This window comes from Myxocyprinus asiaticus, chromosome 31, assembly GCF_019703515.2.
Source record: "Myxocyprinus asiaticus isolate MX2 ecotype Aquarium Trade chromosome 31, UBuf_Myxa_2, whole genome shotgun sequence".
Lineage (NCBI taxonomy): Eukaryota > Metazoa > Chordata > Actinopteri > Cypriniformes > Catostomidae > Myxocyprinus > Myxocyprinus asiaticus.
The window spans coordinates 12478284-12494092 of NC_059374.1; the positions used below are offsets into that span (position 1 = coordinate 12478284).

Here is a 15809-nt window from a genome sequence, read left to right on the forward strand (position 1 = left end):
TTGTTCATTCTTGAAGTACAAAAACCTTCAGAACATTTGTGTGTGTAGTGACTAGATTCACAACTTTGGAATGCCACCTGCATCACACTGACACATCCTGTGTGTGATACGTGTGCCTTGTCCTACCCGCGATCCGGTGTGGCGCTTCTTGTCCGGTATGCGGCTTTAGTGGTGTTTGCTAATTTGGCATGTAATTCATCCCACACAATTTACGCTAAAGAAATGAATGTTACCTCAAACCATGCGGCTTGTTGAGGAGAGCTGTGCTATTACTTTTCTAAGAGATCAGACTAGATGATTTTCACCTAGTCGACGATAAAAATAGACTTAAGCCCAAAGTACACTTCGATTTTGGTGCGAACGCTCAGCGTCTGCGTACAGCCGAATGCAAGCCTGTCAAAGTATACTCTATTTGGCGCATGCGCGCTACGACTGCCGAGATGCCAGACAATTTCTCTTCAGGAGTTTAGACCCATAAAGATGTCTTTATATTCCTTCAGACTCAAGTTATACAAATGCAGGTATCTCCTGACCTCCTCTCACACACACTCTTGACGTGCATATCTACTGTTGTTGTTTTTACCTTCGTCACCTGATATTTACCGGCGATTATATCTTCTACTTGTGTTGCTTTGTGACAGCAATGGCACAAATGTGAGTACTCCCACCTTGTGGATCCACTAATTTGTGCAAATATTTCCAGGCACATGCGCAGTCCCATTACGAATAAAACAATTAATAAATAAATAAATCGGCCTGCATGCGTTCAGTGCGCGAGCACTCTGCTGATGACGAGATTTGCGTCACGCGTCCTGTGTATGTTCGTGTCTTGCCGAAGTATAATTTAGGCTTCAAGGCCCAGATATACTTCATATGAAATCGAAGAGCGAATGGGTATGACGTCAATTAGAACACAATCTGGCCAAAAAGGTGTTTTTGCATTCGTTTTCGGTGGTTCATAACAGCTCGCCTGGGCGAACTTAGGAAAACTTCTTTCTGGCTGCTAAACACCTTCTTGCTGCCATTGGTCCATGTCACCGGTAGGTGTGACCTGGAACTCCACCTACTACTTTGTTTACGTTTTTCAGTCTATATTCAATGTGAACACACCGGCATGCAAGACCATGCCATGTGATTTATTTTGTTTTGTTTAAATAGTCTACAAAAGGAATCAAATCTACTCAAATACTCTCAAGTGCCCATTCACTCATGTCCCATCTGCAGCGAAAGACATTCACACATCATATCATCATTCTTTTTTCTGTATTTTGCCCAATTATTACTCTTTTATACACCCATCTTTGCAGTAGTATCAGTGTCATCATAAATTACAATAACTTTGCTGCATATTGTGGCCACATATAGTGTGTTAGCGCATTAGCGTCATGAATTCAGGATTTAAACAAGACAAATTAAACATTATCTACTGCATATATATTACTTTATATCATCATCGAGTGGTTAAAACAGCTTCTTTTACTGACCTCATGTGAATTCTACTCATAGGAGGCATAAAGTTTTTGATAACACATTTTAATGCCACATTAGTTAAGATTTGACATGTAGCGTCCTCATATTTAAACGCACTTCTAAACGCATCCCATCTCTGAATGTTCACAAACAGTAAACCTTTGCTCGGCTGTTTAGAACTTTTTACCCCTGAACGAAGAACGAAGAGGAACTTCTCCGGAAGTATATTGGGGGCTTTACATTGAAGGAGGCACCTGAACCATATCAAGGGAATAGAATATAATTTAGACTTGGGGTTGGCTCTTTTGACTTACACCAGTAAAGAACAGACCAAAACACCCTAGAAACCACATAGCAACACCATAGCATTGTGGCAGCAAGTTCTGCACAACACAGAAACCAGAAACGGTTCAAATGTAGTTCTACAGAACTGTGGTGATTTAAGGGCTGTTGATTTATGGTGTTAATTTAGCGTGATTAATAATATGAAAAATAACTTGTTAAAAAAAATGTATTAATTAAAACACAATTTATTTTGCCCCAGACCTGTATGTAAATTCTGTAAAAAGGAATGTTTATACCATCGGAGCAATTTAAGCTTGATGTTTTTGCAAATCTGTGGCAGAAGGGGGCAGTCAGTGCGAGTCACGCTGTACAGGCAACACACCTCTTCAAACCAACAAGAGCAGACATCACAGTCCACAGACTGGACCGAGCACAAACGAATGCCGGGATCTCAAGATGTGTTTACAAAGTTTCAAACTACATTTAACTTGACACAGCGTCCTAAAAACATAGCACTTATGACTAGAGATGCTGAAAACTGGTGAGACACGATGCCAAAAACTGAGATGCTCCAAAAGTGTCCATCTGACGCATAAGTACATAGACCCAAAATGACAAAAAACAGAATTAAGCCAATAGCAGGGTTATGTTCAATTATATGGACATAAAACAACATTTGGACTTTTAAAGCCAATTTTCGTATTGTGTAAATGCTTTACTTGTCTGCTGCCACAATATATGGATAGGTTCTCAATTATAATACTTATATATAATATTTATGATTATTGTATACCAAATTACATTTTTGGGGGGCATTTCTCAGTAAATATTGATTCTATTGATCGAAAATGGTAATCGATTGACAGTCCTAGTTTTTACATGCAGATGATACAGTGTGATGTACGTACCTGTTTGAACTCAGAATTTCCCTGCATGCATTGCAAACAGTAGATGACTGGATCTCCCTTCATGGGTGGCAGTGTCTCCCAGTTCACCTCACATGACTCATCCACACGCTCCACACGAGGAGCTGAACACACACACACACACAAATACACACAGATGAACACATAATCAGAGAACAAACTGAAAAAAATTGAGAAGAAATCAGAGGCAAAAAGCTTTAGTATCAAACCGAAGAACACTAAATGTATTCTGTAGGATGTTGTGGCTGCTTTCGCTAATGCCTTTTTAATTTATAATAATTGATTTCCCATCTGAGTGCAAGGCTGATAGATCAACTGTAACAAAGGCTGTCATATGCAAATAAGTGCTGTGCAATTGCTTTGATTTTATTCGCATAAATTACATCCCCTATAAAGAGTAAGACTTACAATATAAACAAAACAAATATGATATAATCTTTCTCGACAGCATCTGTTATAATTTGGTCTCGTACTTCAGTAAAAGCAGCTACAATAGAACCGGTGTACGCTTGCCATACTTCCAAATTTTGTCTAAAAATAGAATATTCCTGTATGTTTCCGCATGATATGGGTTGATGTGGTACCTTTGAGGGGTGCAGGTGGAGAGCGGGGGGTGGTAAAGGTGTAAACAGTGGAGAAGGGCCCCTCGCCCGCTTCGTTAAAGGCCTGGATGCGAAACGTGTACGAGGTAGACTCATTTAGCCTCTGCACTTTGTGAGTGTGACAAGGTCCTTTATACAAGGATATAAACCTTCAGAGAGAGAAAAAGACAGAGATAACATATTGTTAACTGAGCTGAACTCTATAAAGACTCCACAATATTACAATCCTACAACAACAAGACTGAAATGGGCATTTTTTTCTTCATAACAGACACAAGGTTATTCTCTGTATTTGGGTTTCCATGGTTTTTCATGCTAAAAAAAAAAATTTGACAAATGACTAATATGTGTCTGTCAACTTGCACAATTAATAAATCATTCTACTTAGCAGTTAAAGTTAATACATTAACATACTATAAAGTATCAAGTGATGTCTTCCATGTTAATTGGAGTTTTCCCTTACTAGTAAAATTAAAGGAATATTACAGGTTAAATTCAATTTATGCTCTCTCAACAACATCTGTTGCATGCTGTCCATTAGCACAGAAAATTATTTACACACAAAAAAAGTGTGTGCACACAAATGCACTTAAAATGGAATTCTAAGGGGAAACCATTTAACACTGTATAACTGTCAATACATTTTTTGGTTTGTTTAAACAAACTGAGGTATGAGTTAATATTTTCTGTGATAATCAACAGCATTCCACAGATACTGTCAATAGAGTAAAACTTGAATTTAACCCAGAATATTGCTTTAAACAGCAAACATGGTCTAATTGGCTGTGATTTGGTTGCTTAACACCAGCATTTTGCTTTCATGAAGACAGAAAAAGCACTAGACAGTGGAAACTTGCCATGTCATGCCTGGTAAAGACAGGTTGTGAAGTATGGAAAGAAAGAAAGAGAGAAAGAAAGAAAGAATGAAAGAAAAAGAGCTTGAGAAAGCATGAAAGAAAGCATAAGTGCAAAAGAAAGAGTGTGAAATCATGAAAGTGTGAAAGAAAGATTGAAAGACAATACAAAAGAAAAAAGCGCATGAGCAAAAGAAAGCACAAAAGACTGAAAGTGTGAAACAAAGATTAAAAAAAAACAGTGAAAGGCGAAAGAAATAGCAAACAAGAGATTGAAAACTTGAGTGTAAATGCGAAAGAAAAAGCGCAAAAGCAAGAAAGAGAGCAAAAGAGTGTAAAAGTGTGAAAGAGCACAAGAAAGCGCGAAAGAAAGAACAATAGCATGAAACAAAGAGCTGAAGACCATTAGAAAGTGCAAAAAGTGCAAAAGAAAACAAGCAAAAAAGATTCAAAGAAAACACAAAAGAACGACTGAAAGTGCGGAAGAAAGATCGTAAGCGCAAATGAAAAAGTGCAAAAGAAAGTGCGAAAGTGAGAGAGCAAAATAAAGTGTAAAAGTGCGAAAGAGCACAAGAAAGAGTGAGAGCACGAAAGATTGAAAGTGTGAAACAAAGAGCGAAAGAAAGACAATAAGAAAGCGTGAATGAAAAACCGCAAGAAAGCACAAAAGAAAAAGCACAAAAGATTGAAAGAGCAAAAAGACTGAAAGCGCTAAAGAAAGAACATAAGTGCAAAAGAAAAGTGCGTAAGAAGCTGATACCCCTGAGCAGCAGGCCACAAGCCAGGGAGCCGATTTGGCCGGAGAAGTGAAGGAAATTCGGCGAGAATTGTTGAATGGGTCAACAATGCTGACGAAGGTCCTTGCTGACTTGGAGGATCTTGCTGTAATAAGTCGATCGATCACTGCCATGGAGACGAAATTCACAGAGGTGGTTACAAGAGTGGGGGATGTTAAGAAATGGATTGATTATCTGGAGTCATCGGAGAGGGAATTAGCTGCTAATCCACTAGCGACCAGGGTGGATTTGGAGCGAGTCTGGGAACAGTTGGAGGATTTGGAGAATCGTAACCGGCGGAATAACGACCGAATTGTTGGAATTCCTGAGGACGAAGAAGGTCGGGATATGGTGAAATTCCTGGAAGGGCTCTTTCCGAGTCTGATCGACATGACATAGGCCATAAGCTGGAAATCGAGTGAGATCACAGGATTCCGGCTCGGCGATCCGCTGAGGGAGACAGGACCCGATCAATTCTGGCCAAATTTCTGAGATCATCCGATAAAGATCTTGTGTTACGTGAGGTGAGGAGTAAAGGAAGGCTTTCTCTGAAGAACCACAGCATTTTCTTGTTCCCAGACTTTGCGAATTCGACAAGAGAGAAACATGACCGATTCAAGGAATGCAAGAAACTCTTACATCAACGGAAGGTCGCTTTTGCACTGATTTTTACAGCCAAATTGAGAATAGATTCTAAGAATGTGATAGATTATAATAGATTCCCCATTATTGTTCTGTCTTGCCCTGGAACCATTAGCAGCCGCGATAAGAAAGGAAGATGATTTTCCAGGGGTGGTGGTGGGAGGTATGGCGCATTAGCTTCTGCTTTACGCAGATATTTTATTATTCATCTCCGACCCCACTAGATCTATGCCTTGCCTCCACAGAATTATTAATTCCTTTTCTAAGTTTTCAGGATACAGAGTCAATTGGTCTAAATCCGAAGCTTTGGCTCTGACAGCGTTCTGCCCAGTAACGGCTTTTCAGCCAGGTGCCTTCCAGTGGCCCAAACAGTGCATTAAGTATTTGGGCATTTTATTCCCCATCAAATTTGTCTGATTTAGTTAGAGTTAATTTTGACCTCTTAATAAAAAGTTAGTCGAGCAATGTGGGCAGGTGGGCTTCATTACATTTATCTATGATTGGGAAGGTTAATGTAATTAAAATGAATTGTATTCCAAAATTCAACTACCTGCTACAATCTCTCCTTGAAGATGTCCCCCTCTCTTATTTCAAGCAATTTGATAGCATAACGAAGTCCTTCATTTAGAATGGTAAACGTCCCAGATTACATTTCAAAAAGTTGCATAGGCCAGTTGACAAAGGTGGGCTAGGCCTACCCAAGATTTTGTTTTATTATTATGCATTTGGTCTCAGACATTTGGCTCATTGGTTGCTTCCACCTGAGAGAGCCCCTCCCTGGTTTTGTATTGAACAGGAAGTTCTTGCCCCTATTTTGCCATTGCAAAGCCTTTCTATTAAACTAACCGGAGAAGTTAAGTTACACCCCGTTAACTCGCATTTGCACGCGGTATGGACAAAAGTGTCCAGAGTGTTTAATTCGGACATTTATTTAAATGTAGCCTTGAGCATATGGCTGAACACAAAATGATGTATCAACAAGTCCCCTTTCTGCTGGTCAGAGTGAATTGTGAGGGAGGTTAATACGCTCGGTGACCTGTATGAGAGTGGAGTGTTGAGATCCTTTGAAAATATGGTTCAACATTTTAGGATTCCCAGATCTCAGTTCTTTAGGTATTTACAGCTGCGCCACCTGATCTGTACTATTTTAGGGAGTAGCATACACCCCCCTAAAGCGGCAGATACTCTGGGAGAGGTGATTACTGCTTTTAGAAAAGGTCATGAGGCATCAGTGTATTACTCCCTGCTAATTCAGAGTCTGGGGGACGGAGCTTCAACTTCTTTCAAAAGAGTATGGGAGAAAGATTTAAACTTGGTATTGGAGGAGGGAGTGTGGGCTAGGATTCTAAAAAAACATCAAGTCTACATCTAGAAATGTTTGGGGGGAGGGGTTTGATGTATATAATTGATTCTGTATTTTATGTTGTGTTTGTCTTATAAATGGAATCAATACAAATTGTTAATAACAAAAGTGAGAAAGAAAGAAAGAGCGAAAGAAAGAAAAATCTGCTAACCTCCCAATTTTATCCTCCATCTGGAGATGATACTGTAGGGAATCGGTGGATTGGGCCTTGCCCGGGCCATCGCCCCACTTGAGCCTGAGGGTCTGGTGACTGGAGGCGGTGCACTCCAGGCGTGGAGGGAGGGGTGGCAGTGGCTTGGTCTTCAGTTTAAAGGTGTGACTAAAGGGACCTGCGCCCAGACTGTTCAGAGCCTGGATCCTTATCCTGCAAACACACATTCACACTTAATTCACTAACAGCTGGCTTTAAAGTCGTAACCTATAGTCATACTTTAAATATGAATGCACACATATGGTAACTCACCTTTTTTTTTTTTTTTGTGAACTATGCGTTAAGACAGAATTTACAGAAATATAGGTCAAAATGATTCATAAACTACAACCAGATAACTGTCCTTTACCAGAAAATGAATGATTCCTTTATAGAGGGCACATCAGCTGCAGCTATAGCTGTGATTCATGCGTGTACCTGTAAGTGGTGTCGGGTTGCAGGTTCTGGATGATATATTTGGTTACGGGTCCAGTGAGGATGGGCTGTCTCTCTCCCAGGTCGATCAGGTATGACATGATCTCCGCTCCGTGACTGCATGGCGCCTCCCAGCGCAGCCCCAGGCAGGTGGACGGAGAGTAGAGGAGAGGCGAGGCCTCTTCATCCTCCTCCTCTTCCTCCTCCTCATCCTCGACCCTCTCAGTGACCCGGCTCTCCACTCTCATCTCCGACTCACGAAGTGCATGGACGCTGCTGACTGCAGCAGGCACAGAGCAGGGCGTCTGACAGAGCACAGCGTCGCTGAACGGCCCCACACCGGCAGCATTTAATGCCTGCAGCATTATGCACACACAGACACACATTTTAGCAGAGAGTGACTATAGTTTGAGCAGGCCTTACATTAACGACAAATGACATTTTCAATCTTTAACATTGAATCTTTCATTAAGTAGATGCTTTCTGATCCATCAGAGAAACCAACAAGAGCAATGATACAATATCCATCATTTCTACAGCCAAAAAAACAAAAAAGAGCCACATTATAAAACAGATACTTCCCTCTAAATTCTGATTAGATGAGCTGCTACAAGGCATTGTAAAAGAGCCAATATATGGAGAAGGATATAGCTGCAGGCAGAGCTCCAAAAAGGGGCAGGAGCTCGAAACCACCAGCAAAGATATAGGGAGCCCCCAACCTTTTCCCTAACCCCAACCGTGTGTGTGTGTGTCTGTGTGGAAGTAACTGAAGAATTTGAACTAAATACTTATTTAACTGTCCTCAAGATGTGATTTAAAATAAAGATAAACCTGCACTTTTTTATCACAACCACTAGGTAGCGCCGACAGCATAAAGTTGGCACTCATCCAATCATTAGACTGAATTATACGGGAAGTTACAGCATAATCAGAGATCAGGCCTTGACTTCCTGGTTTATTTCACACACCACATCTTAAACAACACAAACATTCTGTTACTGTAATGTTGTTGGCTCAAACAGTGTGGTCTCTCACCTGTACCCGGCAGAAGTAGCTGGTGGCAGGCAGCAGACCCCTCAGCTCATGGGACAGAGCAGCACCGGTGTAACAGATCTGCATACTGCCCTCTGCTGCCCCCCACTCCAGACGATACTCTGACACCGCTGCACCATTACAGTGAGGAGCCTGTATGAATGTGACACAAAGCAAAGGTATTAAAACAAACAAACTATAAAACAGATAGTTCTGATTTTAAAATCTGATTGGATGAGCTGTGTTGAAAAGTCACACCCCTGTGACCACACAAATTTAATTTTGAATAGTTCAATTCTACATTAATGTACCAAGTTGCTACCAACCATACAGTTAGGCTAATGAAAATCTGTTCTTAGAAGAACTGTTTATTATTATTATTAATCATTATATTAATTATATTTTTATAAATGCATATTTTTTTATATTTTTACTACATTTATTTATTAATAAATATTAAATATTAATATCTTAAATGTATTATAGACCCCTTAACCACAGTAAAAATACCTGTAACGGACAACTTGTTGTGGCTTATTGCTTTAACAACAACAACAAAAACAGTGCTGATACTAAACTACTCACCTATAATATTATTACACTACATACAGCAGATATAAAGAAAATAGCAGTATTAATCCAGCATATTCACAATGCAGATCTCAATTAGGGTATCAAACTGGAACACATAAATATACTAACGTTTTTAATTTTTGAAATACACCAGGGAAAGAAATTAAGGGAGGCTCAGGGCAAAAATGCTAACAAAAGTGACAAAAATGCCCCTGAAATTCAAAATATGTTGGCAAAATAATTTCTGATGTAGTTCTTAATATTCTAATATACTTAAAGGGATAGTTCACCCAAAAATGAAAATTCTCTGATCATTTACGCACCCTCATGCCATCCCAGATGTGTACGACTTTCTTCTGCTGTACACAAAGTTTTTTGTAGGTCCATACAATGCAAGTGAATGGCAGACAGAACTTTGAAGCTCCAAAAAGCACATAAAGGCAGCGTAAAAATAATCCATAAGACTCCAGTGGTTTAATCCATGTCTTCAGAAGTGATATGATAGGTGTGGGTGAGAAACTGATTAATATTTAAGTCCTTTTTTACTATAAATCTCCACTTTCACTTCCACATTTTTTGTTTTTGTTTTTGGCAATTCACATTCTTCATGCATATCACCACCTACTGGGCAGGGAGAAGAATTAATAGTAAAAAATGACTTAAATATCGATCTGTTTCTCACCCACACATATCATATTACTTCTGAAGACATGGATTAAACCACTGGAGTTTTATGGATTACTTTTATGCTGCCTTTATGTGCTTTTTGGATCTTTAAATGTCTGGCCACCATTAACTTGCATTGTATGGATCTACAGAGCTGAGATATTCTTCTAAAAATCTTTGTTTGTGTTCAGCAGAAGAAAGAAAGTTATACACATCTGGGATGGCATGAGAAAATGTTAATTTTTGGGTGAACTATCCATTTAATGTTCTAGTTATACACAATATAACAGAATATGATTTGATTTAATTTTATTGGTAGGAGGAAATATATTCCCAGTTTGATTATTCAGACTGAGCATTTATGAAAAAGAATACATTAAACTGAAGTTTTCGAATAAAAGAATGACACAGTATTATATTTATATGTTTAGAAAAATGCCCTCATAAATGTAATTTTTTTTTTTAAAAATTAAAAAATAAAAATGCCTCAGAAAATCAAATCCAGGGGGCAATTTGTCTGACATAATTACATACATGTAATAGAAATGTAATATTATATATAAAAGCATGATACACAGCAGTATTTAACTGAACATACATTTTTACTACAAAAAAAAAAAAAAAAAAAAAAAAAATCAAGATGCAAGGGGACTTCTGGAAGTAATTATGAGTGATGACATATACGAACAAAAAGGGTTTTGATTTGGTCCCAATGAACTGATTCACTAAAATGAATCAGACTTCTCAAAGCTACTAAAGAGCAAAGACATTATACAAGAGTCTGCTTGATACAATAGAATAATTCTCACCTCCCAACTGATCACAGCACATGTTGGTGATTTACAGTTGACATGAGGGGGCCGACACGCCTCAGGGGCCCCTGGACCTGTTGTGACATCTGAGCGCTCCGAAAATGGCCCGAACTGTTTATAACACACATCGAAATGTAAAACAACTTGGTAGCTAATGTAAACTATATATATGGTGCATTTAATAAAGGCACAGTCACATTTACCTTTGCATGGCGAAATTCTGTGGGCAAAGGCGGTGTGGGCGGATACTGAGCAAGTGTGAAACCAGCAAAAACCTAATTGCCAAGCAGTCTCTTTTTAATGCTGCACTTTAAACTCTGGAAGAGCGAAGTTAAAAAGAAACTTGCCGCTAAAATTATTTCCTTGTCCACTGTGAACATGAGCTATTGTGTAGCTGTGCGAGAAGCACCGCCCACACAGAGGTCACTGCCAAACCAAGCAACTTCCCATTGGTCAACGCAGCAAATTCACCTGTCAAAGTTCACCAAACTTGAACTCCACTTGAAATCCGCGAGGGGAAATTCTTCGCCACCAGAAGTCCATTGCGCAAAATTCACACGGATTCCCATTGAGACCACTGTATTTCGCCCACAGAACTTCGCCGTGCAAAGGTAAATGTGACCACGCCTTAAGAAACAGCCTTAAAAGTGGTGATTAGAAACTATACAAGCAAATAACGTCTGTGAAACTGCCATGACAGATTTTTAGCCATACGCTCACCCCAGCTTTGTTGGCGGCTCTGAGCCGGAAGCCGTAGGTCCTGCCGGGTAGTAAACTACCCAACGTGCAGTCCAGTTCTGAGCCCTGGTACACCTCCCTGCCCTCCTCTGCCTGGGGAGCGAACATTTCCACGCTGTATGAAGACACCACACTACCTCCGTCCACCAGAGGTGGCGCTAACAGATGCAAAAAGAGAAACAGTTCAGATCCATCTTTCGTGCTCTGTAAGGCCAGAAAAACATGCAAGTTCGCATACATAGAAGTGCGCAATTGAACAATGCATTACAAACGCGCGGTTGAGTTGAACATGCTTAACATTCGTTCTTGCATTACTGTTACAATAACAAACCTCAGTACTTAAAGGGGCAATAGAGCTCCCTTCAAAAGTGTGTTCCATAAAACCGGATATGTTATTATTCTGGTAAATTGCTGTAATTATACTGACATTTGCTCAGCAATATTTCTTTAAACTGTTGCTTCACCATTATAGTAATTGACTTAAAGGGATAGTTCACCCAAAAATGAAAATTCTCTCATTATTTACTCACCCTCATGCCATCCCACATGTGTATGACTTACTTTCTTCTGCTGAACACAAACAAAGTTTTTTAGAAGAATATCTCAGCTCTGTTGGTCCATACAATGCCAGTGGCCAGAACTTTAAAGATCCAAAAATCACATAAAGGGGGCATAAAAGTAATCCATATGACTCCAGTGGTTAAATCTATATCTTTAAAGTGTGGGTGAGAAACAGATCAGTATTAATGTACTTTTTAACTATAAATCACTACTTTCACTTTCACTTCCTCCTTTTGTTTTTGCCGATTTGCTTCTTTGTGCATATCGCCACCTACTGGGCAGGGAGGAGAATTTAGAGTTAAAAAAAAGGACTTCATCTGTTTCTCACTCAAACCTATCATATCGCTTCTGAAGACATGGGTTTAACCACAGGAGTCGTGTGGATTACTTTTAAGCTGCATTTATGTGCTTTTTGGAGCTTAAAATTTTTTGTCAGCATTCACTTGCATTATGTGGACCTACAGAGCTAAAATATTATTTTACAAATCTTTGTTTGTGTCCTGCAGAAGAAAGAAAGTCATACACAACTGGAATGGCATGAGGGTGAGTAAATAATGAGAGAACTTCAATTTTTGGGTGAACTATTCCTTTAATTCAGTAACTGTTCTGCGAGCAATTCAAACAGAAAACTTAAGAGTTTGTGAGTCGTTTTGACCAATTAATTAAAGAACCAACTTATAAGAGTGGTCATGCTGTATGTTTGTTTTTGTGTACAGCTAGCAAAGACAATACAAGAAAGACATGTTGTCCACTTATTTATCTTTTTGCAAATAAACAGCGCTGTCACTGAATAGCATTGCAGAAAAAAATGGAATACTCCATCTACATGCACAAGATGCATAAACAGAGGCAAAGCGTACCCCAGCGTAACTGCACCTCTCTCGCTTTGGGTTTACCCACTACCCTGGGCGGCAGACAGGGTCCAGGAGGAACAGGTGGGGTCTGGACCTGCAGGGCCTCTGTCATCTATAAACCACAAACATGACAAATTAGAATAAAACTAGGAAATTTAGCACTCAGTTCACATTCGGTTCCTGTTACAAAACCCCACTTAAACAAAGAATGAAAAGGTTGAACTCACTAAGAAATGTGCATAAAACTATTTCATTCCAGAATCAAAAGAAAGAATTCATAAATTATATTTTGCATGATACTGCATTACAATATATTTTAGAACCATTAGGATTTCCCCACCAAAATTTAATTACAGCAATGCGAAAAAAATCTCATTCTTGTTACTGTCACACAGTAAAGAAAATTATTCGGTCTAGAGACAAAACAGTGGCAAGAAAAGTATGTGAACCCTTTGGAATTAGCTGGTTTTCTGCATTAATTGGTCATACAATGTGATCTCTTCAAAGTCACAAGTATAGACAAACGACACACAAAAAATTATAATGTCTTTATTGAACACATCCCATTAAACATTCAAAGTGTTGTGGAAAAAGTAAGTGAACTCTTGTATTTAATAACTGGTCAATCTTCCTTTGGCAGCAATAACCTCAACCAAGCATTTCGGGTAGCTGCAGATTAGACCTGCACAACATTCAGATAGAATTATGGACCATTCTTCCTTACAGAACGGATTCAGTAGTGGATTTACTTCGATGTTTAGGGACATTTTCCTGCAGCATCCCCCAACTTCTACTGAGCTTCAGCTGGTGCACAGCTTGGGAAAACTTGAAAAACTTGGGAATTATTTTTTCCCTTGATGATGGCAAGCGATTCTGAAGCAGCAAATCAGTCCGAAATCATGATGCTCCCTCCACCATACTACAACATTGGGATGATGTTTTCATGTTGGTCTGCAATGCCCTTTTTACGCCATGCGTAGTGCTGTGTGTTCTTCCCAAAAAATTCAACCTTTGTTTCATCAGTCCACAAAAACATTTCCAACAGCATTGTGGAGTGTCAACGTGGTCTTTGGCAAAATTCCGGTGCACAGCAATATTTTTGTTGGAAAGCAGCGTCTTCCTTCGTGGTGTCCTGCCATGGACACCACGCCTGTTTAATGTTTTTCGTATAGTAGACTCATGAACAGAGATGTTAACCAGTTCCATTGATTACTTCAAATCTTTAGCTGTCACTCTAGGGTTCTTTTTTACCTCATTGAGCATTCTGCGGTGTGCCCTTTGAGTCATCTTGGCTGGACGACCACTTCTAGTGAGAGTAGCCACAGTACTCAATCATCTCCATTTTTAGACAGTTTGTCTAACAGTGGATAGATGAATATCTAAGCTCTTCGAGATAACTTTGTAAACCTTCCCAGCTTTATGCAAAGCAACAATTCTTGATTGTAGGTCTTCCGAGATCTCTTTTTTGCGAAGCATGGTCCACGTCACCACATGCTTCTTGTGAATAGCAAACTCAATTTTTGAGTGCTTTTTATAAGTCAAAGTAGCTCTAACCCACACCTCCAATCTTGTTTCATTAACTGGATGCCAGGTTTGCCAACTCCTAACTCTAATTAGCTTTTGTTAATGTCATTAGCCTAAGGGTTCACATACTTTTTTCAACCTACACTGTGAATGTTTGAATGATGTATTCAATATGTACAAGAACAATACAATAATTTGTGCGTTATTAGGTCAAACAGATTGTGTTTGTTCATTACTGTAACATATGAAGATTAAACCAGAGTTTAAGACAAATTTATACATAAATGCAGGTAATTCCAAAGGGTTCTCTTTTTCTTGCCACTATACATGTATATATGTATATATATATATATATATATATATATATATATAAATTTAAATCAACAAATTCAGCACAACAAAAACAGATGCAGTATATATAATTTCATGGTGACATTTGACCCAGACATGTTCTTGACCAGTTCTGTACCAAAAATCCTGCTACACTTAAAATGTACAGGCCTTTTCATGGTTCAGCACGTGGATATGTGCACCTCTTCAGTGAGAAATGTGTGTGTCTCTAAAGGGGTGACAGCAGATCACAGCCACGTGAGCATTCTCTCACATTCACGGTTGCGAAAAGCAATGAGTCATAGCTGCGTGCTGGCAGCTCCCGCATGCAGATCCGCATCTGCGAAACACCAACAATGCCATTACAGCAGGGATCGGGAGACGGAAGCAAGAAATTACCAGCTGCATGCCAAAAGCTTTCCATTGATAACACGTTCACTGAGATTCTGATGGCGAGGAGATGAAGACGGCGGGAAACCAAGCAATCTGTGTGGAAGCGAGACGATTGACGGGAAAGTGGATGAAGTTGATTGAAGGAGAAAAGGGAGCTTGTCAACTTTAAAAGCTGAAGTGTAGAATTTGTGTGATAATATACTTTTTCAAAAGTCAACATGAACTTAAAATTGACCCTGAAGTGAAGGGTTGATTAGTATCATCACGGTGCTAACCTTAACCCTAACCCTAATGAAATGTGCTGGAACTGAAGAAACGTGGACAATTTTATTGTGCGACATCAATATTTTTGTACATTTTCCAAGAAAGTCTTTAATTCATTTTAAAAACAGACCTTATTTTCCTCCATGAAAATCAGCATTTAAAACCCCCAGATGGAACCCATACAAGCCGAAAAGCTCAGTAGGAAACGTGTGTGTTTATGTGAGTCATACCGGGCTCTCTCCTCCAGCACTGATGCAGTGGACTCTGGCCTGGTATGAACATCCTGGGCTCAGACCATCACACAAACATTCCATAGCCAATCCACTGTACACCTGATTCCAAGAGGAACCTGAAAGCAAAAACATACATCAACAATTAGGCATAATAACATCGTGATCAAAATGAGCATGTGCAGACCACAATACCTGGTTGGAACGTACCACTCAAATCATCCGACAGCTCCGCCACGTACTTTGTCACGTCTGAACCGCCGTTATCTTTGGGAGGATCTAAAAGTGC

At 39.4% G+C, this 15809-nt stretch overlaps 1 protein-coding gene across 6 annotated transcripts in view; it reads right to left on the bottom strand.

The window, feature by feature from the left end:
- The window catches only part of fndc3a (fibronectin type III domain containing 3A), a 134025-nt gene that overhangs the window by 6441 nt on the left and 111775 nt on the right, over window positions 1–15809 (bottom strand). For 4 of the 6 annotated variants that reach the window (XM_051664878.1, XM_051664882.1, XM_051664881.1 and 1 more), the window contains 10 exons: window positions 15716–15799; window positions 15521–15639; window positions 12786–12891; window positions 11347–11522; window positions 10624–10737; window positions 8579–8728; window positions 7547–7899; window positions 7070–7282; window positions 3266–3432; window positions 2664–2785 (listed from right to left, as the gene is read on the bottom strand). In XM_051664878.1, coding sequence (XP_051520838.1) covers window positions 2664–2785; window positions 3266–3432; window positions 7070–7282; window positions 7547–7899; window positions 8579–8728; window positions 10624–10737; window positions 11347–11522; window positions 12786–12891; window positions 15521–15639; window positions 15716–15799 — 1604 coding nt within the window. The remainder of the gene's footprint in view (window positions 1–2663; window positions 2786–3265; window positions 3433–7069; window positions 7283–7546; window positions 7900–8578; window positions 8729–10623; window positions 10738–11346; window positions 11523–12785; window positions 12892–15520; window positions 15640–15715; window positions 15800–15809) is intronic. The other 2 variants (XM_051664879.1, XM_051664883.1) reach the window with 1 other exon arrangement.